This window comes from Vanellus vanellus (assembly GCF_965231255.1).
Source record: "Vanellus vanellus genome assembly, contig: HAP1_SCAFFOLD_40, whole genome shotgun sequence".
Lineage (NCBI taxonomy): Eukaryota > Metazoa > Chordata > Aves > Charadriiformes > Charadriidae > Vanellus > Vanellus vanellus.
In genome coordinates this window covers 491,463-511,882 of record NW_028127876.1, presented here as the reverse complement: position 1 = coordinate 511,882, position 20,420 = coordinate 491,463, and the positions used below count along the sequence as shown (strand labels likewise).

General features: G+C 51.9%; 1 protein-coding gene across 1 annotated transcript in view; it reads left to right on the top strand.

Annotated features, from left to right (window-relative positions):
* Positions 1-4,480, top strand: part of LOC309684907 (E3 ubiquitin-protein ligase TRIM36-like) — a gene marked incomplete at both ends in the record, with an annotated part of 84,123 nt that extends 79,643 nt beyond the window's left edge. Inside the window, 1 exon segment of the mRNA XM_082500745.1 lies at positions 4,309-4,480. Within this exon segment, the coding sequence (XP_082356871.1) occupies positions 4,309-4,480 (172 nt within the window).
* Positions 4,481-20,420: the final 15,940 nt, after the last annotated feature.

Here is a 20,420-nt window from a genome sequence, read left to right as displayed (position 1 = left end):
GACACGTCGCCTGTGATGTCACAGGCGCTGGAACGCATCACAGGCACACCCGGCGGCAGGCCCCAGCCTGTCCCAGCGGCCCTCGGCTGCCCTGGGGTCCTGGTTCAGGCCGGGCTGGAGTTAATTTTCTTCACGGGAGCTGCCGTCGTGCTGTGTTTTGCGTTGGCTCTCGTCTGCCTGCCAGCGGCAATCTCGTAATCACAGAATACCCTGGGTGGGAAGGGACTCACGAGGATCTTGCAGTCCAGCCCCTGACTGCGCGCCGGGCAACCTTCAATTAAGTCATAGAATCACAGAACCATTCGGGTCGGTAAAGACCCTTGAGACCCTCGAGTCCAACTGCAACACTAAGTGGCAGACGGGTCGGGCTCCAAGAGTTATAGTAATTGGGGTTCCATCAGGTTGGCGCCAGTCACCAGGTGGGTTCCCCCAGGGCTCAATTTCAGGGGCAGTGCTCTTGAATGTTTTTCTAAATGATCTGTATGCAGGACTTGAATGGACATTCAGTAAGTTTGCCGAGGATAGTAAAGGAGGAGGAGCTGTGGACTCCCTGGAGGGTAGAGAGGCTTTCCAGAGAGATCGGGGTAGAGTAGAGAGCGGTGCAATCACCACCAACCGTCTGAAGGGTAAGAAGAGCAAGTCAGGGATTCTGCAGCTGGGATGGGGTCATCCTGGTTACACATACAAACTGGGGGACAAGAGGCTGGAGAGCAGCCGTGCGGAAAGACATCTAGGGGTTTTGGGCTGATGGCAAGTTGAATATAGAATAGACTCATAGAATCCTTTTGGTTGGAAGAGACCTTTAAGATTCTCAAGTCCAACCGTCAACCAAAACACTGCCAAGTCCACCACTAAACTATGTGCCTGAGCACCACCACAGCTACACGTCTTTTAAACACCTCCAGGGATGCTGACTCAACCAGTTCCCTGGGCAGCCTGTTCCAATGCTTGATAACCCTTTGGGTGAAGACATTTTTCCTAATATCCATCCTAAACCTCCCCTGGCGCAACTTGAGGCCATTTCCTCTTGACCTATGGCCTGTTACTTGGGAGAAGAGACCAACACCCCCCTCGCTACAACCTCCTTTCAGGTACTTGTAGAGAGCAATAAGGTCTCCCCTCAGCCTCCTTTTCTCCAGGCTAAACAACCCCAGTTCCCTCAGCCGCTCCTCATGAGACTTGTCCTCTAGACTCTTCACCGGCATTGTTGCCCTTCTCTGAAAACGCTTCAGCACCTCAACGTCCCTCCTGTGTGAGGGTCCCAAAACTGAACACAGAACTCAAGGTGCGCCCCAATACTGAGCCCTGGAGAACACCGCTTCTGACCGGCCACCAACTGAATCACGAATGCAGGGCCCACTGCACCAGCTCTTCACAGAATCACAGAACAGTAGGGGTCGGAAGGGGCCTTCGGAGGTCATCTAGTCCAACCCCCCACCCTGCTAAAGCAGGTTCACCTAGAGCACATTGCACAGGGATGCATCCAGGCGGGTTTTGAGCATCTCCAGAGAAGGAGACTCCACAACCTCTCCGGGCAGTCTGTTCCAGCGCTCTGTCACCCTCAAAGTAAAGATGCCTTTCCTCATGTTCAGACAGAATTTCCTGCATTCCAGTTTGTGTTCGTTGCCCCTTGTCCTGTTGCTGGGCACCACTGAAAAGAGTCTGGACCCATCCTCTTGACAGCCGCCCTTGAGATGTTGGTAAGCGTTGATGAGATCCCTCCTCAGTCTTCTCTTCTCCAGGCTAAACAGACCCAGGTCTCTCAGCCCCTCCTCATCAGAGAGGTGCTCCACTCCCTTGACCATCTTCATAGCCGTCCACTGGACTCTCTCCAGTAGTTCCTCGTCTTTCTTGAACAGGGGAGCCCAGAATTGGACACAGTATTGGACACAGATGTGGCCCCACCAGGGCAGAGGAGAGGGGGAGGAATGCCAAGGGACTTGAGCCCATTTACATCAGCAGGGTGCTGGGGCCCACTATATTCTTAAGCATGAATGTATGGGCCAGACCCTCAAACTACAGGTGCATAAAGTGACACAGATATGGATCATGTAGCATGGAAAAATCTGGCCACCTTTCCCAGGAAGCAAGGGAGTCCTGGCTAGTGCCTATTCCAGGCCACAGGCAGCAGGGCCACTGGCGTGTGGCTGCAGGTCCTCACCTCCTGCTACCAAAGCAAGCGCCCAAGTTGTTGATCAGCTCCATGGCACCCACCCAGTTCAAGAATAAAAAGCAGCAGATGGCATGGCAAGAGTCGTTACAGAAATAAAACAAAACCTTTTTTACTTTTTCCTAAAACTAATGAGGTTTCCTCAAACAGTAACAAATTGGAGCGTTGTACCTGTCCATACCAACATGCCTCTCCCGGCCACTGTCCAGGGAGAGGCAGCGCTGGGGGCTACGGACACAGGGCAACAGCACTTGCAGGACACCAGCAGACATGGGGACCGCTTTTTTAGGGCTTGTTTGTATTTACTATCTAGACAAGAAAGGGTGGGTTAAGAAGCAGCCAAGTTTAGGATGAAAGAGTTTTTCACAAATTTCTCCAGGCCCTGGAGAAAAAAAACCACAACCCACTATAATTCCCTAAGAGCACGGGCTCCCCAGCACCTGCGCTGCCTCCTCTCCTGGAGTCACCTGCCAGATCAATTGCATTGACGGGCCCGGGGCAAGATCCAGTTTTGACCGGTAAAGATGCAGAGCCCGGGCTGGCCCGAAGGCAGGCAGGCGCAAGGGGAGCGGGGGTTCTGGCAGGGAGGACACCCAGTGACACCAGCACGGGCTGGGAGATGCTCTCAGTAGCCAGCACAGCGAATGCTCTGCAGGTAGGGACAGAGCCACCGGGAGCAGCTGCTGCCAGAGAAGGTTTGCCCATGCGTTCAGGGCACAGGAGGGAGGCTGTGGCCTTTGGACAGATGTCCTCTCCTTCTGCTGCCGCTGGATGGCCACCCCTACGCCCAGCCAGTGGGCTGGTTCTGCTGGTGGGCTTCCAAGAATCACCATTCAATGCTCTCGTGGACGCTCTCAAGGCAGCTGGGTGGGCACACTTATGGCAGCACACCTGTTTTTTGGGGAGGGGGGAGAAGGGCAAAGCACCCTCCCATTCCTCCAGCATCATCATTCAATTCCCTCAAGTCAGCGTTACTGGACCTATACACCGGTATATAGACATAGCACCGTCACTGGACACCTAACATGAGGACGGCCAGCATTAGGCTGCGAGAACTTTTCCCAGCCTCATCGACACGTGTCAGGCATCTCGCAGCCAGGTCAGCACAGCGGGAACCCGCCAAGGAAGGGTTTCAAACTCGACCAAGTGTTCGAGTAGAGGGGGAAATGCTTTCATTTCCTAACTTTCCCTTAAAATAACGCGCACGATCTGTTCTGGGAACACCCACCCAGTGAAAATCCCTCCCGAGGCTGCCTGCCAAAGCCTGTGAAAATCCCTTCTGGGAGCCGTGTCCGCTATTTCAGACACAGCCTGTTCATAGGAACATAAATCTGCTGTCCTCACTGATGAAGATTATTCAAGCTGGATTGAATGTGCCTGGGCACGTCTTTCTTAACTTGGCTCAGACAACCACCTGCTACTTCACGTGCGTTTGTTGCTCAGTGCAGATGTCTTTATCGAATCACCCGTGCTGTCGAGAGCGGCTGCAGAGGGCTGCATGCTCACCTTTCCCCACCGCCTCGCACTGTCCATGCACATGACTGGTGAAGAAGCCATTGCTCTCCGCTCCGCCCGAGTGTTTTGCCTCGGGATTCTCCTCACTTGCAGCGCTATTCCAACATGCTGTCAAATATGGGGCAGAGAATACCCGATGTTTAGGAAAGAAAGTAGTAGAGCATGGCACAACTCCCCAACAACATAATAGAGATGACACTTATGGGAACTTAACGACGTCTGTAGGAAGTGAGGCGAGTATCTATACAATTTACAAGAGGTTTCTTTTGCTGAGCCTCTGTCTGGAGGTCCTCACCAGCGACAAAGCACCTCCTGTATTTCATTAGGGGGTCAAAACCACTGGAAGAGGATTCTGAATTCCACAGGCTATCTCCCTCCACTACTGTAATTCCTATAGTAAAGAAGGGAGGGGGAGGGAGCGGGAATAAAACCCCTATTTTAGCACTTCGTCTGCTGGCAACGTGAATTGTTTAAAACCAAAGGAATCCCCACGTGTTTTGGGACATCAGAACATTGGCGCACACAGACCTCTGTAAGATTTGGCAGAAGACGACGCTGTTTTCACCCATACCCAGAGAGCACCGCATCCTGCCAGCCACTCCAAGCTCCCTCTGCCATTTCAGCGTGCTGCTGGCACCAACTCCACCCGCCGGAGATAACCTAACACCCCCGCTGAATGCAAGGCGTCTGAAGGCAATTGCTGTATCAGAGGACTTGACTCTGCTAACATCCTTAGCAGTAGACATCATCCACAAGCTTCACGTGGATGTGCCAAAGAAATGTTCTATCAACTGACACACGCAGACCAATAACAGAAGGTTTCAACCAAGCAAAAGATGGAGAAGACAGAGGCGCAATATTACTAGCATATGAATCAAATCTGCGTTTCCACAAGATAGCCGTAACTCTGACTCTCTGAGTATCAAGCAAAGATGCAGTGGGTCTAAGTTACCTTCAGGTAAGGTACAGACCAACCAAATAGATATAACCCAAGTATTTCAGCTGTGAAGTTTCAGTTCCAGCGTATTTCTGCCTTTCAAGATAATTCAACTCAAACAAAAGTACTCACCCAGTTAACAGCACAGAGGTTTCGGTTTTCTTCCAAATTCACAAATTCGATGAGAAGAGAACACAAGTTTGAGCTAACAGTCCAGAAGGGGTGTGTTTGCTGATCCTTAGGTAGCAGTACGTGTGCCTGGTCAGAGTCAAGCAAAAGGGCACGATGACCCCAGAACAGGTACATATGCCATCAGGACAGTTTGGGAGGTAGGAAACATGACCGGATTCATGAGAAAAAAATTAGCTGCATTGCTCAGCATGGCACATTCCCAGAGAGAGGAACTCAAGCCATACACAAAACCTGAGAACAAAGCTTTTAGTCAGATACGTTACTGCTGAGAAAGAGTGACAGCAGAGATGGACCAACTGCTTGTGCTCATCTGATCAGGCACCAGTGGCTGAAAAGTAATGTTGTCATTTGCGCTGGTTTACACCCAATCTCTCTGGGGCTTTATGTCCAGAGAGCCATTGCTGCTGAAAGAACAGACAACTCAATACTTTAAAATAGACTGTATGGCTTTTGTTAGTATCTGAATAAAAAGACAACTTCAAAAACTAATCTGACGCGGCTGTAAGTAGCACCTGCGACTCCGGTTATTTCTTCCAGTGCTAAATGCTTTACTGTCCAACTCTTCATGACTCAGAGGAAACTCCCAGAAAATAGACACTTTCTACTTCAACAAGGCCAAGTGTCGGGTCCTGCACTTGGGTCACAACAACCCCATGCAGCGCTACAGACTGGGGGCGGAGTGGCTCGAAAGCTGCCTGGCAGAAAAGGACCTGGGGGTGTTGGTGGACAGCCGGCTGAGCATGAGCCAGCAGTGTGCCCAGGCAGCCAAGAAGGCCAACACCATCCTGGCCTGCGTCAGGAATAGTGTGGTGAGCCGGACTAGGGAAGTAATCATCCCCCTGTACTCGGCCCTGGTGAGGCCTCACCTCGAGTACTGTGTTCAGTTTTGGGCCCCTCACTACAAGAAGGACATTGAGGTGTTGGAGCATGTCCAGAGAAGGGCTACAAAGCTGGTGAAGGGTCTGGAGGACAAACCTTATGAGGAACAACTGAGGGATCTGGGGTTGTTTAGCCTGGAGAAGAGGAGGCTGAGGGGAGACCTTATCACCCTCTACAACTACCTGAAAGGAGGTTTTAGAGAGATGGGAGCTGACCTCGTCTCCCTGGCGACAAGTGATAGGACAAGAGGAAATGGGTTCAAGTTATGTCAGGGCAGGTTTAGATTGGATATTAGGAAGCATTTTTTCACTGAAAGGGTTATTAAACATTGGAATAAGCTGCCCAGAGAGGTGGTGGATTCACCATCCCTGGAGGTGTTTAAGAAAAGGGTAGATGAGGTGCTTAGGGACATGGTTTAGGAGTGGTGGTGTTTTTATCAGGGTAGGTTAATGGTTGGACTTGATGATCTTAAATCTTAAAATCGCCCGAAGAACTCAGACAAGCCCACAGGTCGCACAAGACCATATCCTTGCCAGACTTGGCTTCAGAGCAGATCAAAGAAAGATGAAACTGGGATCACATCGGCCCACACTGCTGAGTTTCACGGAAAGTCTTCACAGTGAGTTATATCTTCAGAGGGCTACAGCCGGGCTTGTCTGCCTGGAGACAGAAACAACCGCATCTGGCTACTCTGCAGGAAGAACTGATTCAGTTTAACCCTTCCACATACAATACAGCCTTTTCCTGAACCCAAGCGCACCTCTGCGTGTGATTGTGAGTAAATGTTATAATCCGTTGAGCTGATTAAGTAACGATATTTCCCAGTATAACCATGGCAAAAGGAGTTTATTAGTATACCTTGTCTGCATTATTTTCCAGGAGTGATGATAATACGTGGAAAATCTGCCGTTTCTCCATGAGAAGACAACGGAGCAGGTAGTGCCCAGAGTATTGTAATGCATCATGGTTAGCAGAGTCTTCCTGGGATTGAGAGGAGCAGAAGCCTCCTGACTTTTTAAAAGACCCTGTTTGGATTAGTGCAGGGAGAGGACTCGGGAGGGAACTCTGAGAATGCTCTCAGGTCTCTGTAAAAGTTTGTCTCAGGTCTGTTTAGCTCAGAGGCTGCAGTCTCCAGCCTGTCCCCGTGTAACGTGCAAAGTCAGAGGACACAACACAGTAACGTACCATCTTTCTAGAGACTTGCTTTTAACACTGGGATCAATCACAAGGCAGACAAATTTGCTACTTTGACCTGAGGGCTAAATCCAAAGGGGAACTGAATTAGTCAGAACCAGAGAGACCTCACTCTCCTGGGCAGGGTGTTGGGGGCTCCCCAGATAATGTCACGGAGCAGTAGAAAGTGGAACTGTCTTCCCTGGAAACCATCAAGCTAAGCAAAGAGCCATCTGAGCCTAGCCAACAGTGCAGGCCACCAAGAACATGTAATTGTGTCCGCTAAGAAATGTCAGCTGTGAGCCCATTTCTGAGACTGGCTCTTAAAGCCAGAGAGAAACAGGTCCAGCTAATGGTTAGAGAATTTCAAGTCGCCACTTTAGGCCGATTTGGACCAAGGACTTGAATGCCATCATGCAAGCCTGCATGATCTCTTTAAGCTCTGTAGACTTGCTGCATGCCAAAGGCACTTCAGGAAATTCTAGTCCCTAGAAGACAGACTCCTTTTTCACCAAATAATTTCCCTGCATTACTAGCTCTCAAACCAAAGACTGCCATCCTTGAATCCCTCGAGAGACAAAAACGAAATACCAGTCTTTGGCCTGCTGAGCAGATCTGTTGCATGGGTAGGTGAGGGGATCCCCCAGATCCTGATCCCTGCTCCATGGATTGTTTACGCATTTCCTTCAATGACTTCTTTACATGAAACAGTTGGTCAGGACAGTAGCCAGCATCAACCTGCCAGGTCAGGGCACCACTTACTCTTCCCTACCATCTCTGGTTCGGCCAACATTTCATCATTTATTTTTTTTTAAATCACAACTTTAGTAGTCAAGGCAGAAAGCCAGAGCAGTACATAGCCAACAGGGCAGGGTGGTAAGAATTTGACTCCTTTTAAGCAGAGGAAGGGACTGAGTGCATGCCATGGGCAAACACTCCAGCTGCAAGAGGAGCCATTTTGGCAGAAACCTGTTCTACGGTTTATTTAATGGATTACTGGAGACTACCTTGAAAGCAATGACTGCTGGAACATTTAAAAAGTGGGATGAGCATTTACCGAAAATGTCCTGGTTTGAGAGACACAGGACTAATTTCTCTTCTAATGCTTGGGAAAACTGCACTTTCAGAAGTCTCCAGTGTCTGAATTTGTGAAAATATTTACTTTACAGCCAGCTATGGTGTGTGGGTCTCAAGGTCTCAGTGTTTTCGAGCTCGCCAGGTGCAGGAATGAGGAGGAGCGAGACCCGGGCACTTGACCCAAGCTGGCCAACAGGATTATTTCATACCATCAACGTCACACTCATTATAAATTAGAAAGTTTGCTGCGAAGTTCTCTCTCTCCCTTGATGGCTGCCATCCTGAGAACTTCGTGCCCTGGTGCCGGAGCCCTGAGGCCTTCCCTTCCTCCTGAAGCCGTAGCGCTCGCAGTGTCCGACATTTGCTGTCCACTGCTGGGAGTGCACAGCTTCCTACTGATAGAATTGGCTGAGTATAATCTTTGCATATTCCGTATTGGTGTCGGGATCAATATCAGTTCTTTAGTGCTGTTAATGTTAATTATCTAATCTTATTCTATTAAATCTGTTTATACTTCAGCTCTCGGGTTTTCTTGTTTTTCCCGATTTCCCTTTCCCAGGTGGGGAGGGGTCATCGGGTGATAGAATGATTGTCTAAATGACAACAGATTGTTATGGGTCTCTCAAACCATAACACTCCTGAAGACACCATTGCAAACTGAAATTAACATCACCGTGCACCAGTTATTCTTTATGTTGTCTCTATTTTTTCAGTCTTTCCCTGTCTGTTTTGTGCTGGGGTTGTGTCTTTCCGGTGGCCAGAAATGGCCTTGTCATTACAATTCGCAGAGAAGGACTGGCAGTGTAACGTGCTCGTTGTTGTTTCCCCAGCATCATCTTTTTGCCACTCCAGCATCTTTTTGGTGGAAAGAACTGACCTGGAAGCACTGATTGTTGTGGAAAGGTAAACTTGTAGTGTGACTGTTTGGTGGTATTGTTTCTTGTGTAACTCTGCTTTTCACATGGCTTGTCTCAGCTAGTGAATGCTTTAAGTGAAATGCTACTTTGTTTATGTTTCCAAATTGATGTACTGAAGGTGTTGGGTTGGAATGTGTTTTTCTGCACAACCTAGAGTTTTGGGGAAAAGAGCAACAAGCTTTAAGATTTTGATCCTTGCGTGTCACAAAGCAGGAATGTGCCTTTGAAAAACTGTTCTATGGGATTCTAATAAAAGAAGCAGCAACTTGGAACTTGGTGTTATTTTAATCAGTCTTTAATCAGTCTTACCCCGGCAGAAAACACTCATTCCCTCCAAGAAGCAGCAGAGGTTTCTAGTATGAGCCGGGCCTCTGCTTCCCAGCATGAAAAGGTCAAGATTGGTGAAGATACGGCGGCCTTGTGGAAGGAAAGGGAAAGGTACTGGAAGCAGAGGAGCCGCAGCAAGGCAGCGGGGCTGCGTCTGGGGGCCTCTTCCCGCTCTTGCCCTCGGCATCCCGTCGGGGCGGGAAGAGGCGGACGCCTCCAGCGGCGCCTGTGCTGTCGGCGCCGGTGACTCGGGGCCCGATGCTCCTGGCTGCCGCCGTCAGTGCCACCGGCCCCGAGCTCGCTGGCGGGAGCAGTCGGGGCGGGAAAAGGCTTCTGCGTTGCTCCTCTTGCGCAGACGTGGCTGTGCTACTTACCCGCCCCGACGGGGGCTCCCCCGGCCGGGGGCTGCCCCTCCTGCCGCTGCGCTGCGCTGCGCTGCGGGGGCTGCTCTGGGCGGCCCCTCGGGCTCCTTTCGCTCCGCATCGGGCAACCTGCGGCGCTCGGTGACTCCCGGGCGCAGCCCCGCAGGGCTCTGCCCGCCCCGCGGTGGCCCCACCGCCCTCCCAGCGGGGGAGAGGGCGGGTACGGACGGGACGGTGTGTGCGGCACAGAGCCCGTGCGGCGGGGCCCGGGGCAGGCAGGAGGGTCCGGCCGTGCCCCCCGCCGGCTGCCCCGCCAAAGGGGGATGGCCGCCGGGACGGAGCGGCCCCAGCCCAGCCCCGGGGCTGCCCCGACGCCCGGACAGCGGGGACCCGAGGGACACCGAGCGGCTGCCCCGGACCGGCCGGGACCGCGGGGCAGCGCAGGAGGGGAGCGCCCCGCAGCCTCCTCCCAGGGCGGCTCGGACCCTCCGCCCGCCGCTCCTCTGCCCGCCCTGCGCCAGCCCGGCCCCGCCGCCGCGCTCGGGGACGGCCCTGACCGGCCGAGAGGGGCCGCGAGATGACGAGCCGATCCGAGCGGGGCCGAGCGGCAGCCGGTACCTCTCGCCACAGCCGCTGGCGAGACCTGGGCGTTGCCCGGGCAACGGCGGGAGGCTCAAACGCGCCGCAGCGGAGGGAGCGGCCGGTGGCCGAGGGAGCCGCTCCGGGGCCGGCTCGCTCCGCGGCGGAGAGCAGCGCAGCGTGAGGGGGGAGCAGGGGGACGGTGCGCTCGGCCTGGCGGCAGAGCCGGGGGGGAAGGAGAAAGGCTGAGGAGCAGCCGGGAGCGTGAGCGAGAGAGAGAGGGGCCGCTGGAGCCACGCTCTGCCCTCCCGGAGACGGGGACGGGAACAGAGGACCGGATCTGCCGGTGACATGCGGAAACGAAACTCCAGACTCCACAACCGGGAAGGTTGTAAAGTAGGTGTTTATTCAGCGCTGGGCAGCACGGGGGGGTCGCCCCACCACAATCGTGCGCGCCCAATGCAGCGGCCTTCTCAAATATATATAGTGCTTAATTACATAATCATAAGATTTCCCAATACGCCTATACATATGCATAACCTGTCCCCACTTCGTATTAAAATTAGCTCTAAGAAGTCATTTCCATAAACTCCTCCCAACTGCGCTTGCACAATGCCTCCTGGTGGTGGTCACTGAGGGTCGTGACCACGAAGGCTGATGATTCCTCTTCATCACCGCAAGTAACTCTTTGTCCTTGCGCAGACTCAGTTCTTCTTTGGTCTCTGTCCAGACCGCAGGGTCGGTTTCAGCCGCTTTTCAAGGCATACTCTTATTCGTTATCAGGAGCTGTCCTTGGCAATCTCAAGGCTTCTTGCTTCGTCCATTTTTATCAGGCCTGTCCTTTAGGTTATGAATCACTGCTAGTCAATCAGTGCACAAAGTGTTATTGTCTCTATCACATACCCCTGACTCACCGGGCAGACCCTCCTCTTGGGGAAGTCTGCTGCCCCCCTGGGCCCGGGTTAAGGACGTCACTAGGAAACTTCCCGGCCTGGTACGGCCCTCGGACTATTGCCCAGCGCTGCTCTTCCCTGTGGGTGGCCACGAAGCCACAATGCGTAGTCCGAGGGCAATCCGGAGAGACTTCAGGGCCTTGGGATGGGTGGTAAGGGAATCTGGAGCGCCGGCTATTTTTCCTCTCTCCTTCCAGTTATGTGCAGCGACACTGGAAGGAACAGACGGACCTGGTCTCTTAATACAAGGCTCCGTGGCTGCTGTCACCACCACAATTTTCGTTTTTTTGCACAAATAGGGTGGCCTCCATTGTGCCAGGCCTGCTGGGGTCAGATGGGATTGAGCTTTCTGAAAGGGGGAAGAGGGTCTTTGCTCAGGAGCCAGTGGGGTTCATTGGCAGAGCTTTAAACTAGACTTGAAGGGGTCAGGGATAGGATCAGGCTTGCCCGTGACAAGCTGCGGGAACATGCTAAGGTCAGGGGTACGGGGCGCCAGCGATGACCCTCAGCCTGTAGGTCTGAGACGTGCTGGGTGCAGCAGACTCGCAGTCTTATGGAGATGAGCCAGGGGCTTCTGACGGAACAGAAGCCAACAGGGAAACATCAGTGAAATCACAGTATCATAGAATCATTTGGGTTGGAAGGGACCTTTAGAGGTTGTTGAGTCCAACCCCCTGCAATAAGCAGGGATGGGGCATCTGGGAAGATTATGTTTTTTGATGATGAGGGTGTGGAGACACTGGCCCAGGTTGCCCAAAGAGGTGGGAGATGGCCCATACCTGGAAACATTCCAGGTCAGGTTGGATGGGGCTCTGAGCAACCAGATCCAATTGAAGACGACCCAGACCATTCTATGATTAACTACCGCATGGAAAAAACATACAAAGGAAAACTGAGTTAGAAGCAGGTTAGGCTGATTCACACAGAGACTGGAGACGCAAAGAGTAAGGAAGACCCTCCCATTGAGTCACGAGGTTCAGAGTGGATCCCCTTGCCTTCTAAACTCCTTATGGAGCCCCGGTCTCACACTTGGAGAACAGCTTATGTCTAACGGAATTATCTATACAATGTTTGCAATAATATTGAGTAGCTGCATGGATTAGTAATGTCTCATTAGTACTAATTCAGCACGCTCTCAGTCACTTACTGAGGATCTGCCGCAGCTAAGGCATCTCTCCGCCGTGGGTGAGGAAGGCTCTCAGTCTCAGGTAAGGAATCTCTAACCTTGAGAGTCGCCCCTGCCCACGGGGAGAGTCGCCTGGCGTGCAGTCCAGCTGCCATTCAGGGAGAGGTCAAATTGGGCTCCTCCTGACGGTGATATTTATCGAGGGGAGTAGTTGGCCGCTAGGCGATAGCACAGACGAGAGAGATGTCTTTTGTTTAGCTCGGGTATCTCCTTCTGTACTTTGGTTACCTTGCATTTTTAGGGTTTGAAACCACCTTTAGTTCTTAAAGCAAGCAAACAAATAAACTTCTCCTGTACAACAGAATTTTACATTGTGTAACAGTTCTTTGGTTCCTTTTCCTTTCAGAATTCCTCCAAAGAAAAGGAGTGTGACTTTAGTCCAGCATCCCTTAGCGTGGGCTGTAGCCAAGTGAGATTCTGTAAGTAAAGAATTCCTGGATTGTTTCATTCAATTCGGTCATATTAGACTGCTTGCCCTCACTATCCCTCGGCAGCACTTTCACAGCCCGACCAACACTGGGGCTCTGCGCTTTCCTTGCACCGTAACGCTCCCAACACTCTCTCCCACACTCGCCAGAGCCCCGCTCCAAAATGGAAAACATCCAGCGACTGCTCCTACACAAAAGGAGCAAGGATGGAAAGCTGTTCCTGCCTTCACCATCCCGTAGCAGCGCTTTGACAGGCAGCTAATGGCAGCGTGGGCTGAGGCTGAGGTCCCCAGCAGCACGGGTGGCCCAGAGGAGAGAGGTGTCTGTTGCGGATGGAGTGATGCACTTCACTCGTAGAGAGAAGCAGCGACACGTTTATTGATACAAAACAGGGATTTAACAAAGTTTGAGAGTAAATGCGACAGTGCTTTAGCAGGATTCGATGGCAAGGTACACTTGGTTATTTCCTGCATGGAGGACAGGGTCAGGCAGAACTGCCAGGGAGACCCTCCTGTTGGGCTGAGGTTCGGAAAGGAGCCCCTTGCTTTCTAACCTCCTTCTCAGAGAGGAGTCTGGGTGCGGCTGGATCCAATCCTGGTCCCAGACTGGGTCAACGGTTTATGTCTAAGGGATTATATATGTGCAATCGATCCTTTCTATCACTTAGCTAAGATTTCACAGTTTCGCGTGCTATTAATCACTGACCGAGGATCTGTTGCGGCAAAGAATCTGTGAAGCTCGAGGAGTAACCTTGAGAGGCGTCCCCGCTCATGGGGAGATCCTGGCGTGCAGGGGAGCTCAAAGGGCTCTTGGGCTGTTCACTATTGATGTGGGTGAGATGACTGACCTATAGTCATATCTGCATATTGGCCACAGTACCAGCACTGCTCAAGTTAGCCCTTGGCTACTGTGGTGTTATGTGTTTCCCCGAAACCACATCGAGCCGGGGGCAGCCATCACATGTACACGTGCCCATTGTGACCACCACAGGTGTTAGTGCTTGGGCAGGGTCACGGGAGATAAAGGTCAGGTTGGAAGGCGGGGAGGGGGAGCACACCATCACAGTGTCAAGGAAGCGATGTTGGTGCAATACCGTTCCCTCCTCGACATATCTTTTCCAGCCAGGTGTCCCTGGAGCTGTGGGATTCTCATACAGAACTCACACCCTAACCTAACGCTAATGGGAGGGTTGGATGGATCCAGGAACAGAGACCTATTGGAAAAACAGAAGGAAGCTTCCTTGGAGGAGTCTTGGTAGCTACCTGTGCTATCAGGTCCCTCAACTAGAGTTCAAAAGTCCGTGGGAGATGCCTGGGAGGAGTCATGGGTTTGTCGCAGAGTAAAAAGCTTTGCCTAAAAGAGAAAAAACATTTCCCAATGAGAAAAAACCATCACAGTTATCTCCCTTTGGAGAGTCTGGAGGTCCTACCAGGGATCTGAGGTCCCTAAAATACATGACAAAAGACAACACCAGAAGCCTGGAAGGAGTCTCGGGTGAAACCCAGAGGATGGAACATTGTCCAATGAGAAAAATCATCTCAGGTATCTTCCCTGCAGGAGTCTGGGACTGGTACCCAGGATTACAGGGTCATAAACCAAAGGATAAACTGTGTGGGAGATGCCTAGGAGGAGTCTAAGGTGCATCCCGCAGGACGGACAATATTCCAAGGAGAAAAATCATCTCGGGTATCTTCCCTGGAGGAGTCTGGGGTTGCTACCTGGGATCACAGGGCCCTAAACCCCAGGAAGAAAACACTCAGGAACAGAGCTGGGAGGAGTCTCGGGTGCATCCCGAAGGATGGACAATAGTCCAAGGAGAAAAATCACCTCGGGTATCTTCCCTGGAGGAGTCTGGGGTTGCCACCTGGGATCACAGGGCCCTAAAGCATTGGAGAAAACTCTGCGGGAGATGCCTGGGAGGAGTTCTGGGTAGATCCCGCAGGATGGACCACTATCAAGAGAGAAAAATCATCTCGGGTGTCTTCCCTGGAGGAGTCTGGGGTTGCTACCTGGGATGACAGGACCCTAAACCACCGGAAAAATGTCTCAGGGACATAGCTGCGATATGTATCGGATGCATCCCAGAGGATGGAGCATTGCCCAAGGAGAAAAATCATCTCAGGTATCTTCCCTGGAGGAGTCTGGGGTTGCTACCCGAGATGACAGGACCCTAAATCACCGGAATAAAGACTCAGGGACATAGCTGGGATAAGTCTCGAATGCATCCCAGAGGATGGAGCATTTTCTAAAGAGAAAAATCACCTCGGGTATCTTCCCTGGAGGAGTCTGGGGTTGCTACCCGGGATCACAGGGCCCTAAACCACCGAAAATAGGACTCGGTGACATACCTGTGAGCAGTCTCGGGTGCATCCCGCAGGATGGAGTATTGTCAAAGGAGAAAAATCATCTTGGGTATCTTTCCTGGAGGAGTCTAGGGTAGCTACCTGGGATGACAGGACCCTAAACCACCGGAAAAAAGACTGAGGGACATACCTGTGAGGAACCTCCGGTGAATTCCAGAGGATGGAGCATTGCCCAAGGAGAAAAATCATCTCGGGTATCTTCCCTGGAGGAGTCTGGGGTTGCTACCCAGGATTACAGTGCGCCAAACCACAGGAAAAATATCTGCGGGAGATGCCTGGGAGAAATCTCAGGTGCATCCCAGAGGATAGAGCATTACCCAAGGAGAAAAATCATCTCGGCTATCTTCCCTGGAGGAGTCTGGGGTTGCTACCTGGGATCACAGGGCCCTAAAACCCAGGAAGAGAACACTCAGAAACAGACGTGGGAGGAGTCTCGGGTGCATCTCGCAGGATTGAGAATTGTCCAAGGAGAAAAATCATCTTGGCTATCTTGGCTGGAGGAGTCTGGGCTTGCATTCCAGGATTATAGTACCCCAAACCACAGGAAAAATGTCTGCGGGAGACGACTGGGAAGAATCTCGGATGTATCCCAGAGGTTGGAGAATTGCCCAAGGATAAAAATCATCTCGGGTATCTTCGCTGGAGGAGTGTGGGGTTGCTACCAGGGATGACAGGACCCTAAACCATCAGAAAAATGTCTCAGGGACATAGCTGCGATAAGTCTCGGATGCATCCCAGAGGATGGAGAATTATCCAAGGAGAAAAATCATCTTGGGTACCTTCCCTGGAGGAGTCTGGGGTTGCTACCCGGGAACACAGGACCCTAAACCACCGGAAAAAAGACTCAGGGACATACCTGCGAGTAGTCTCCGGTGAATCCCAGAGGATGGAGCATTGCCCAAGGAGAAAAATCATCTCGGGTATCTTCCCTGGAGGAGTCTGGGGTTGCTACCCGTGATCACAGGGCCCTAAAGCATTGGAGAAAACTCTGCGGGAGATGCCTGGGAGGAGATCTGGGTAGATCCCGCAGGATGGACCACTGTCAAGAGAGAAATATCATCTCGGGTGTCTTCCCTGGAGGAGTCTGGGGTTGCTACCTGGGATGACAGGACCCTAAACCACCGGAAAAATGTCTCAGGGACATAGGTGGGATAAGTCTCGGATGCATCCCAGACGATGGAGCATTGCCCAAGGAGGAAAATCATCTCAGGTATCTTCCCTGGAGGAGTCTGGGGTTGCCACCTGGGATCACAGGGCCCTAAACCACCAGAAAAAAGACTGAGGGACATACCTGTGAGGAATCTCCAGTGAATCCCAAAGGATGGAGCATTGCCCAAGGAGAAAAATCACCTCGGGTATCTTCCCTGGAGGAGTCTGGGGTTGCTACCTGGGATCACAGGGCCCTAAACCACCGGAAAAAAGACTGAGGAACATACTTGTGAGGAACCTCCGGTGCATCCCAGACGATGCAGCATTGCCCAAGGAGAAAAATCATCTCAGGTATCTTCCCTGGAGGAGTCTGGGGTTGCTACCCAGGATTACAGTGCGCCAAACCACAGGAAAAATATCTGCGGGAGATGCCTGGGAGAAATCTCAGGTGCATCCCAGAGGATGGAGCATTGCCCAAGGAGAAAAATCATCTCGGGTATCTTCCCTGGAGGAGTCTGGGGTTGCTACCTGGGATTTCAGATACCTAAACCACTAGAGAAAAGTCTGCGGGAGACACCTGGGAGGAGTCAGGGGTACATCCCAGAGGATGGAGCAGATTCTAAAGAGAAAAATCATCTCGGGTATCTTCCCTGGAGGAGTCTGGGGTTGCTACCCGGGATCACAGGGCCCTAAAACCCAGGAAGAGAACACTCAGAAACAGACGTGGGAGGAGTCTCGGGTGCATCTCGCAGGATTGAGAATTGTCCAAGGAGAAAAATCATCTTGGCTATCTTCGCTGGAGGAGTCTGGGCTTGCATTCCAGGATTATAGGGCCCCAAACCACAGGAAAAATGTCTGCGGGAGACGACTGGGAAGAATCTCGGATGTATCCCAGAGGTTGGAGAATTGCCCAAGGATAAAAATCATCTTGGGTATCTTCCCTGGAGGAGTCTGGGGTTACTACCTGGGATGACAGGACCCTAAATCACCAGAATAAACACTCAGGGACATAGTTGGGATAAGTCTCGGATGCATCCCAGAGGATGGAGCATTTTCTAAAGAGAAAAATCATCTCGGGTATCTTCCCTGGAGCAGTCTGGGGTTGCTACCTGGGATGACAGGACCCTAAACTACCGGAAAAAAGACTGAGGAACATACTTGTGAGGAACCTCCGGTGCATCCCAGACGATGCAGCATTGCCCAAGGAGAAAAATCATCTCAGGTATCTTCCCTGGAGGAGTCTGGGGTTGCTACCCAGGATTACGGTGAGCCAAACCACAGGAAAAATATCTGCGGGAGATGCCTGGGAGAAATCTCAGGTGCATCCCAGATGATGGAGCATTGCCCAAGGAGAAAAATCATCTCGGGTATCTTCCCTGGAGGAGTCTGGGGTTGCTACCTGGGATTTCAGATAGCTAAACGACTAGAGAAAAGTCTGCGGGAGACACCTGGGAGGAGTCAGGGGTACATCCCAGAGGATGGAGCAGATTCTAAAGAGAAAAATCATCTCGGGTATCTTCCCTGGAGGAGTCTGGGGATGCCACCTGGGATAACACGGCCCCAAACCACTGGAGAAAAGGCTGCGGGAGATGCCTGGGAAGAATCTCAGATGCAACCCAGAGGATGGAACATTTTCTAAGGAGAAAAATCATCTCGGGTATCTTCCCTGGAGGAGTCTGGGTTTGCTACCCGGGATCACAGGGCCCTAAAGCATTGGAGAAAACTCTGCAGGAGACGCCTAGGAAGAGTTCTGGGTAGATCCCGCAGGATGGACCACTGTCAAGAGAGAAATATCATCTCGGGTGTCTTCCCTGGAGGAGTCTGGGGTTGCTACCTGGGATGACAGGACCCTAAACCACCGGAAAAATGTCTCAGGGACATAGCTGCGATATGTCTCGGATGCATCCCAGAGGATGGAGCATTGCCCAAGGAGGAAAATCATCTCAGGTATCTTCCCTGGAGGAGTCTGGGGTTGCTACCCGAGATGACAGGACCCTAAATCACCGGAATAAAGACTCAGGGACATAGCTGGGATAACTCTCGAATGCATCCCAGAGGATGGAGCATTTTCTAAAGAGAAAAATCATCTCGGGTATCTTCCCTGGAGGAGTCTGGGGTTGCTACCCGGGATCACAGGGCCCTAAACCACCGGAAATAAGACTCGGTGACATACCCGCGAGCAGTCTCGGGTGCATCCCGCAGGATGGAGCATTGTCAAAGGAGAAAAATCATCTTGGGTACCTTCCCTGGAGGAGTCTGGGGTTGCTACCCGGGAACACAGGACCCTAAACCACCGGAAAAAAGACTCAGGGACATACCTGCGAGGAGTCTCCGGTGAATCCCAGAGGATGGAGCATTGCCCAAGGAGAAAAATCATCTCGGGTATCTTCCCTGGAGGAGTCTGGGGTTGCTACCTGGGATTTCAGATACCTAAACCACTAGAGAAAAGTCTGGGGAGACACCTGGGAGGAGTCAGGGGTACATCCCAGAGTATTGAGCATATTCTAAAGAGAAAAATCATCTCGGGTATCTTCCCTGGAGGAGTCTGGGGTTGCTACCTGGGATAACAGGGCCCCAAACCACTGGAGAAAAGTCTGCGGGAGATGCCTGGGAAGAATCTCAGATGCATCCCAGAGGATGGAACATTTTCTAAGGAGAAAATTCATCTCGGGTATCTTCCCTGGAGGAGTCTGGGGTTGCTACCCGGGATCACAGGGCCCTAAAGCATTGGAGAAACCTCTGCGGGAGACGCCTGGGAAGAGTTCTGGGTGGATCCCGCAGGATGGACCACTGTCAAGAGAGAAATATCATCTTGGGTATCTTCCCTGGAGGAGTCTGGGGTTGCTACCCGGGATGACAGGACCCTAAACCACCGGAAAAAAGACTCAGGGACATACCTGTGAGGAATCTCCGGTGAATCCCAGAGGATGGAGCATTGCCCAAGGAGAAAAATCATCTGGGGTATCTTCCCTGGAGGAGTCTGGGGTTGCTACCTGTGATCACAGGGCCCTATACGCCAGGAAGAAAACACTCAGAAACAGAGCTGGGAGGAGTCTCGGGTGCATCCCGAAGGATGGACAATAGTCCAAGGAGAAAAATCATCTCGGGTATCTTCCCTGGAGGAGTCTGGGGTTGCTACCTGGGATAACAGGGCCCTAAAGCATTGGAGAAAACTCTGCGGGAGATGCCTGGGAGGAGTTCTGGGTAGAACCCGCAGGATGGACCACACTCAAGAGAGAAATATCATCTCGGGTATCTTCCCTGTAGGAGTCTGGGGTTGCTACCTGGGATGACAGGTATCTAAACCACCGGAAAAATGTCTCAGGGACATAGCTGCGATAAGTCTCGGATGAATCCCAGATGATGGAGCATTACCCAAGGAGAAAAATCATTTTGGGTACCTTCCCTGGAGGAGTCTGGGGTTGCTACCCGGGATCACAGGACCCTAAACCACCGGAAATAAGACTTGGTGACATACCTGCGAGGAGTCTCGGGTGCATCCCGCAGGATGGAGCATTGTCCAAGGAGAAAAATCATCTTGGTTATCTTCCCTGGAGGAGTCTGGGGTTGCTACCTGGGATGACAGGACCCTAAACCACCGGAAAAATATCTCAAGGACATAGCTGCGATATTTCTCGGATGCATCCCAGAGGATGGAGCATTGCCCAAGGAGGAAAATCATCTCAGGTATCTTCCCTGGAGGAGTCTGGGGTTGCTACCTGAAATGACAGGACCCTAAATCACCGGAATAAAGACTCAGGGACATAGCTGGGATAAGTCTCAGATGCATCCCAGAGGATGGAGCATTTTCTAAAGAGAAAATTCATCTCGGGTATCTTCCCTGGAGGAGTCTCGGGTTGCTACCCACGATCACAGGGCCCTAAACCACCGGAAATAAGACTCGGTGACATACCTGCGAGCAGTCTCGGGTGCATCCCGCAGGATGGAGCATTGTCAAAGGAGAAAAATCATCTTGGGTATCTTCCCTGGAGGAGTCTGGGGTTGCTACCTGGGACCACAGGGCCCTAAACCCCAGAAAGAAAACAGTCAGAAAAAGAGCTGGGAGGAGTCTCGGGTGCATCCAGCAGGATGGAGAATTGTCCAAGGAGAAAAATCATCTCGGATATCTTCCCTGGAAAAGTCTGGTCTTGCTATCCAGGATTATAGGGCCCCAAACCACAGGAAAAATGTCTGCAGGAGACAACTGGGAGGA